The sequence below is a fragment of the Anthonomus grandis genome, chromosome 19 (assembly GCF_022605725.1).
Source record: "Anthonomus grandis grandis chromosome 19, icAntGran1.3, whole genome shotgun sequence".
Classification (NCBI taxonomy): Eukaryota; Metazoa; Arthropoda; class Insecta; order Coleoptera; family Curculionidae; genus Anthonomus; species Anthonomus grandis.
The window spans coordinates 6,491,125-6,499,464 of NC_065564.1; the positions used below are offsets into that span (position 1 = coordinate 6,491,125).

Below are 8,340 nucleotides of genomic sequence, written 5' to 3' on the forward strand. Positions count from 1 at the left end.
AAGGTTTTTGAGAAAAAGTCAAATTTGTATTTTTTGCCATTTTTACGTTCTCAATTATTTTCAAAAATTGATATAACTTTTTTACTACTGCAGATAGAAACTTGATTCAAAAACTGAAATGTGCTCCAAGTAAAGCACTACTTTTTTTATTACTACAAAAAAATCGAAAAAACCAAAGGTTTTTGAGAAAAAGCCAAATTTGTATTTTTTGCCATTTTTACGTTTTCAATTAATTTCAAAAATTGGCATAACTTTTTTGCTACTGCAGATAGAAACTTGATTCAAAAACTGGAATGTGCTCCAAGTAAAGCAGAATCTTTTTTATCACTACAAAAAAATTGAAAAAACCAGAGGTTTTTGAGAAAAAGCCAAATTTGTGTTTTTTGCCATTTACATATTTTCAATTAATTTCAAAAATTGGCATAACTTTTTTGCTACTGCAGATAGAAACTTGATTCAAAAACTGAAATGTGCTCCAAGTAAAGCACTACTTTTTTTATTACTACAAAAAAATCGAAGAAACCAAAGGTTTTTGAGAAAAAGTCAAATTTGGGTTTTTTGCCATTTTTATGTTTTCAATTATTTTCAAAAATTGACGTAACTTTTTTGCTACTGCAGATAGAAACTTGATTCAAAAACTGGAATGTGCTCCAAGTAAAGCAGTATCTTTTTTATCACTACAAAAAAATCGAAAAAACCAAAGGTTTTGAGAAAAAGCCAAATTTGTGTTTTTTGCCATTTTTACGTTTTCAATTAATTTCAAAAATTGGCATAACTTTTTTGCTACTGCAGATAGAAACTTGATTCAAAAACTGGAATGTGCTCCAAGTAAAGCAGTATCTTTTTTATCACTACAAAAAAATCGAAAAAACCAAAGGTTTTTGAGAAAAAGCCAAATTTGTGTTTTTTGCCATTTTTACGTTTTCAATTAATTTCAAAAATTGGCATAACTTTTTTGCTACTGCAGATAGAAACTTGATTCAAAAACTGACCTGTGCTCCAAGTAAAGCACTACCTTTATTCTTGCTGCAAAAAAATCGAAAAAACCTAAGCTTTCTGAAAAAAAGGTCAATTGGCATATTCCAACATAACTTTTTTACTATTACACCTAGAACCTTAATTCAAAAACTGTTAAGAAAAGTGCATAGTACTTACCTAGCATAATGTAAATAGTTGCCCCTAGCCCACGCCAGCACAGGCTGAAAAGTTTTCCCAATAGAGACCAACTGCCAAGAAACCAGCGGCAAAGAAGTGGAGATCTTCGGCAATTGCTGATTAAAATAAACCTTCAGGCGAGGCCTCACTGATATCACTATTATCTACAATTAAAAAACCCTTCTTAACCGCTCAATTGCCACCCCTGCAGAACTCTTATTACCTTAGAAAGGGTGGCCATGGCCACCAGAACATGCCTACTTAAAAAATTAATATCGTGCCCTTGCACCAGGGGCTCGAACACGCAGACCTCGCCCCTGGCCCCTGAAAATAGACACTTTGAGTCCCAGCCGCGCACCCCAAACTTCTTATTGAACACCATCGAAAAGACGCAGCCCGAACTGTCCCCACATAAGGCCAAATTGCTTAAGAAGGTGAACCTTAAGTGTAGGACTGCGGTTTGGGGTGCATGAGCGTCCGGCATTCTCCTGATGGAGTCTCCGGTTTTGCAATCAAGCATGGCAATGTAGCCCCGCTCGTACCTAAACAGGGTGTTTAATTAAGAGGGAGTTGGTGCAAGAGGGGCTCGATTTACCCTATAAGTAGTCGGGTGCTTTCCAGGTTAAAGGCTGCGGCGGAAATGGCGCCCTGGTCTACCAGATTTACGTCGTGGTAGCACCAGCATAAGTTTTGGTCACAGTCAAAGCAGAGTATGTAGCCATGGGATGTGCCCACTGCCACATATTTAAGACTGTTTGAAATTACAGTGGGGAGGCCAGCTTTTACTCTGTTCTGGAAGTTTTTTTTATTTGTACACGCAGGATTACTTATTTGCTATTAAAGATAGAGGCTTAATTTAAAAGCTGAGATGTGTGTCAATTTATATAGCATGTTTTGCGTTATCATAGAAAAAGCTGAGAAATCATTAGTTTTTGAGGAAAAATTAAATTTGTGATTCATAGCATTTTCTTATCTAGATAACTTCTTGACTAGTACAGATAGAAAGTTGATTTAAAAACCAATTTGCACCTTAAAGTCTAAAGCAACTTTAGCATAAAGATGACACACAACTTCCATAATACTCCCTTGAATTTTAACTTTATAATCAATGGCCTAACTTCACAAAGCCCTCTTGTTATTAAAACCCCTCTGAGGCAACCCAAAGACTCAAAAAAAACCCAATTTTAAGCAACACTTTAAAGCACTTGACTCTAATTTTATATTTAAATTATATACACTTACCATTGCCGAAGAGATTTGTGTAGTTATCCCGGGCAAGACGCTATGGGATAACATGGACCGAAACTTGGAGGCCATGCTCTGAAAGGAGTGCAGGGAGGTGGTGTCACTTCCCTCGGACTCCATATCCCACAGGACCTTCTCCAAGGTGGGCGGGGCCACCTCGGGAATGTCAAACTCCAAATCATTTATCTAAAATGGGGCGCCCTTAACTTTGATGATTTGAGACATAATAAAACATGTCAAGGCATAGTATTGATGGTGAATTGGGACTAGGATGTGGCGGTTTATGGCGTGTCAATGGTGCATGATTAGATTAAGGGAAAATGTTTGTTTAATTAATAATTATTGGATAAACAAACCTCTTTGAAGTCCAGCAGGGACTCGTCGGAGTCCTCCACGGGGTACTCGTCGCTTTCCGAAGTCATGTTGCCCTAAGACTAATGCCTTTAGTCCGGCATTTACACTTTTAATAAGGAAATGGGGAATTTGTTGATAAAATACTTAAAAAACTGATTTTTTTTTTTGTGGGAGTATTTTCTAATTTTTTATTTTTGTTGATATGTCACTGTCACCATGACATCTGACAGTTGCTTTGACAATTCTGTCAGTTTTGACAGTTCCGTTCTTATTCATTTTCAATTTGTAAAAGAAAACAACACTGAACTAATAAACACAAGAATATTCATTCATTAATTATCCAGGATGTCTCATAGCGATAGCGAAATAAAGGACGTCTTAAAAGACAAAAGGCACAAACAACTCCAGCTGGAATTCAGAACAAAAAAACGCATCGGGGGCGAGCCCCCTTTGAAAACCATAACGAAAATAGTGCTGTCCAAACGCAAGTCTTTATACTTGGACCCCATTAAGCAGGAATTCCGACTAGTTAGGGCCGTAAGTCTTAACAATACGAACGAAGTGAAACGTATGCTCGACCAGGGGGTCAGTCCCAATAGCATGGACAACGAAAGGCGTAGCGCCTTACATGTGGCTGTGAGCAAGGGGTACTCGGAGATTGTGAAACTTTTGTTGCATTATGGGGCTGATCCCAATAAGAGGGACATGATCCAGAACACTCCGTTGCATTTGGCTGCCTGTGTGCATAATTTGCCCATTATTTCGATGCTTATTAATGCCAAGGCAGATGTGAGCTGTTTGGATTTGCACGGCAGGAATCCGTTGCAGCTGGCTTCAAGTAAACTGCAGATTTTGAGGAAGGGGTGGAGGGATGGGTCTATCGAGATGGTTAAGTTGAGAGAGGAGTTGCAACAGGTGAGGAAAATATGTATTTTTGTTAGTAATTTAATATGCATATGTTAATGTTATTGATAACTTCCTTATTATTAGAGGTAGATGCTTGATTTAAGAACTGGAATGTGGACTAGGAGATATAGTATATTTTATGTAGGTGACAAAAAATCTGAGAAATAAAAGGTTTTTGAGAAAAAGTATAATTTGTAATTACATCTCGGATGGATTCCAAATTTTGAGATAACTTTTTTGCTATAGCAGATAGAGACTTGTTTCAAAGACTGAATTGTGTTCCAAGTAATTCAGTACATTTTCTATTCCTATGAAAAAGTCGAAAAAATCTGTGGTTTTTGAGAAAAAGTGAAATTTGTGATTTTTGCCACATTTACATTTTTGATTAATTTCAAAATGTTGCATAACTTTTTTGCTATTACAGATAGAAACTTGATTCAAAGACTGAAATGTGCTCCAAGTAATTTAGTATATTTTCTATTACTATAAAAAAATCGAAAAAATCAACGGTTTTTGAGAAAACGTCAAATTTGTGATTTTTGCCATTTTCACATTTCAGATTAATTTTAAAATTTTGCATAACTTTTTTCCTATTACAGATAGAAACTTGATTCAAAGACTGAAATGTGCTCCAAGTAATTTTGTACATTTTCTATTACTACAAAAAAGTCGAAAAAATTTGCTGTTTTTGACAAAAAGTGAAATTTGTGATTTTTGCCACATTTACATTTGTGATTAATTTCAAAATTTTGCATAACTTTTTTGCTATTACAGATAGAAACTTGATTCAAAGACTGAAATGTGCTCCAAGTAATTTAGTACATTTTCTATTACTACAAAAAAATCGAAAAAATCAGCGGTTTTTGAGAAAAAGTGAAATTTCTGATTTTTTCCATATTCACATTCCTGATTAATTTCAAAATTTTGCATAACTTTTTTCCTATTACAGATAGAAACTTGATTCAAAGACTGAAATGTGCTCCAAGTAATTTAGTACATCTTCTATTACTACAAAAAAATCGAAAAAATCAGTGGTTTTTGAGAAAAAGTAAAATTTGTGATTTAAGCCATTTTCACATTTCAGATTAATTTCAAAATTTTGCATAACTTTTTTCCTATTACAGATAGAAACTTGATTCAAAGACTGAAATGTGCTCCAAGTAATTTTGTACATTTTCTATTACTACAAAAAAGTCGAAAAAATGTGCTGTTTTTGACAAAAAGTGAAATTTGTGATTTTTGCCACATTTACATTTGTGATTAATTTCAAAATTTTGCATAACTTTTTTGCTATTACTGATAGAAACTTGATTCAAAGACTGAAATGTGCTCCAAGTAATTTTGTACATTTTCTATTACTACAAAAAAATCGAAAAAATCAGCGGTTTTTGAGAAAAAGTAAAATTTGTGATTTTTTCCATATTCACATTCCTGATTAATTTCAAAATTTTGCATAACTTTTTTGCTATTACTGATAGAAACTTCATTCAAAGACTGAAATGTGCTCCAAGTAATTTAGTACATTTTCTATTACTACAAAAAAATCGAAAAAATCAGCGGTTTTTGAGAAAAAGTAAAATTTGTGATTTTTTCCATATTCACATTCCTGATTAATTTCAAAATTTTGCATAACTTTTTTGCTATTACTGATAGAAACTTGATTCAAAGACTGAAATGTGCTCCAAGTAATTTTGTACATTTTCTATTACTACAAAAAAATCGAAAAAATCAGCGGTTTTTGAGAAAAAGTGAAATTTGTGATTTTTACCATATTCACATTCCTGATTAATTTCAAAATTTTGCATAACTTTTTTGCTATTCTAGATAGAAACTTGATTCAAAGACTGAAATGTGCTCCAAGTAATTTAGTACATTTTCTATTACTACAAAAAAATCGAAAAAATCAGCGGTTTTTGAGAAAAAGTGAAATTTCTGATTTTTTCCATATTCACATTCCTGATTAATTTCAAAATTTTGCATAACTTTTTTCCTATTACAGATAGAAACTTGATTCAAAGACTGAAATGTGCTCCAAGTAATTTAGTACATCTTCTATTACTACAAAAAAATCGAAAAAATCAGTGGTTTTTGAGAAAAAGTAAAATTTGTGATTTAAGCCATTTTCACATTTCAGATTAATTTCAAAATTTTGCATAACTTTTTTCCTATTACAGATAGAAACTTGATTCAAAGACTGAAATGTGCTCCAAGTAATTTTGTACATTTTCTATTACTACAAAAAAGTCGAAAAAATGTGCTGTTTTTGACAAAAAGTGAAATTTGTGATTTTTGCCACATTTACATTTGTGATTAATTTCAAAATTTTGCATAACTTTTTTGCTATTACTGATAGAAACTTGATTCAAAGACTGAAATGTGCTCCAAGTAATTTTGTACATTTTCTATTACTACAAAAAAATCGAAAAAATCAGCGGTTTTTGAGAAAAAGTAAAATTTGTGATTTTTTCCATATTCACATTCCTGATTAATTTCAAAATTTTGCATAACTTTTTTGCTATTACTGATAGAAACTTGATTCAAAGACTGAAATGTGCTCCAAGTAATTTTGTACATTTTCTATTACTACAAAAAAATCGAAAAAATCAGCGGTTTTTGAGAAAAAGTGAAATTTGTGATTTTTACCATATTCACATTCCTGATTAATTTCAAAATTTTGCATAACTTTTTTGCTATTCTAGATAGAAACTTGATTCAAAGACTGAAATGTGCTCCAAGTAATTTAGTACATTTTCTATTACTACAAAAAAATCGAAAAAATCAGCGGTTTTTGAGAAAAAGTGAAATTTCTGATTTTTTCCATATTCACATTCCTGATTAATTTCAAAATTTTGCATAACTTTTTTCCTATTACAGATAGAAACTTGATTCAAAGACTGAAATGTGCTCCAAGTAATTTAGTACATCTTCTATTACTACAAAAAAATCGAAAAAATCAGTGGTTTTTGAGAAAAAGTAAAATTTGTGATTTAAGCCATTTTCACATTTCAGATTAATTTCAAAATTTTGCATAACTTTTTTCCTATTACAGATAGAAACTTGATTCAAAGACTGAAATGTGCTCCAAGTAATTTTGTACATTTTCTATTACTACAAAAAAGTCGAAAAAATGTGCTGTTTTTGACAAAAAGTGAAATTTGTGATTTTTGCCACATTTACATTTGTGATTAATTTCAAAATTTTGCATAACTTTTTTGCTATTACTGATAGAAACTTGATTCAAAGACTGAAATGTGCTCCAAGTAATTTTGTACATTTTCTATTACTACAAAAAAATCGAAAAAATCAGCGGTTTTTGAGAAAAAGTAAAATTTGTGATTTTTTCCATATTCACATTCCTGATTAATTTCAAAATTTTGCATAACTTTTTTGCTATTACTGATAGAAACTTCATTCAAAGACTGAAATGTGCTCCAAGTAATTTAGTACATTTTCTATTACTACAAAAAAATCGAAAAAATCAGCGGTTTTTGAGAAAAAGTAAAATTTGTGATTTTTTCCATATTCACATTCCTGATTAATTTCAAAATTTTGCATAACTTTTTTGCTATTACTGATAGAAACTTGATTCAAAGACTGAAATGTGCTCCAAGTAATTTTGTACATTTTCTATTACTACAAAAAAATCGAAAAAATCAGCGGTTTTTGAGAAAAAGTGAAATTTGTGATTTTTACCATATTCACATTCCTGATTAATTTCAAAATTTTGCATAACTTTTTTGCTATTCTAGATAGAAACTTGATTCAAAGACTGAAATGTGCTCCAAGTAATTTAGTACATTTTCTATTACTACAAAAAAATCGAAAAAATCAGCGGTTTTTGAGAAAAAGTGAAATTTGTGATTTTTACCATATTCACATTCCTGATTAATTTCAAAATTTTGCATAAATTTGTTCCTATTACAGATAGAAACTTGATTCAAAGACTGAAATGTGCTCCAAGTAATTTTGTACATTTTCTATTACTACAAAAAAGTCGAAAAAATGTGCTGTTTTTGACAAAAAGTGAAATTTGTGATTTTTGCCACATTTACATTTGTGATTAATTTCAAAATTTTGCATAACTTTTTTGCTATTACTGATAGAAACTTGATTCAAAGACTGAAATGTGCTCCAAGTAATTTTGTACATTTTCAAAATTTGTACATTTTCAAAATTTGAGATAACTTTTTTGCTATTAGAGATACAGACTTCATTCAAAAACTGAGACGTGCACCCAGTCAATTAGCATCTTTTATATCAGAACAAAAAAATCTGAGAAGTCAAAGGCTCCCAAGAAAAATGTAATTTTCGAGTGAAAAATTGACCCATTTAATTCCTAGACAACACCCTTAAAAATCTACTTAATTCCTAAGCAAGTTATGCCACTTTTAGGTAATTGATTTGCTACTATCATTCCTAATCCGAGGAGTGGAAGAACGAATGGAAAGACTGAACAGAAACAGGGTGAACGTGGACGAACTTCAGATGGTCAAAATGACTCTAAACACTGGTCCAGCGGAACAATTGGACAACCAGATGACCAAACTGCTCGAAGACATCGAGAAATTCCAAATAAAATAATCTAATATACCCCCACGATACACTTATTTAGTCTTTAAATTAAAGAGTTATTTTGTTACTGTGTAATATACGCATTTGTTTGTCACATCGGTGTATTTT

General features: G+C 31.8%; 2 protein-coding genes across 3 annotated transcripts in view; one reads left to right on the top strand and one right to left on the bottom strand.

Annotated features, from left to right (window-relative positions):
* The window catches only part of LOC126747157 (vacuolar protein sorting-associated protein 8 homolog), a 23,060-nt gene extending 20,041 nt beyond the window's left edge, over positions 1-3,019 (bottom strand). Inside the window, exons 1-5 of one of the 2 annotated variants that reach the window (XM_050455658.1) lie at positions 2,757-3,019; positions 2,398-2,586; positions 1,751-1,947; positions 1,379-1,697; positions 1,156-1,319 (exon numbers count right to left, since the gene is read on the bottom strand). In XM_050455658.1, coding sequence (XP_050311615.1) covers positions 1,156-1,319; positions 1,379-1,697; positions 1,751-1,947; positions 2,398-2,586; positions 2,757-2,822 — 935 coding nt within the window. In that variant the 5' untranslated portion in view covers positions 2,823-3,019. Of the gene's footprint in view, positions 1-1,155; positions 1,320-1,378; positions 1,698-1,750; positions 1,948-2,397; positions 2,587-2,756 lie in introns of those variants that run through there. The other variant, XM_050455659.1, reaches the window with a different exon arrangement.
* Positions 3,001-8,326, top strand: LOC126747161 (ankyrin repeat domain-containing protein 54-like). The gene is made up of 2 exons (XM_050455664.1): positions 3,001-3,669; positions 8,053-8,326. The coding sequence occupies exons 1-2, from the start codon at positions 3,100-3,102 to the stop codon at positions 8,239-8,241; spliced, it is 759 nt and encodes a 252-aa protein (XP_050311621.1). The 5' UTR covers positions 3,001-3,099; the 3' UTR covers positions 8,242-8,326.
* Positions 8,327-8,340: the final 14 nt, after the last annotated feature.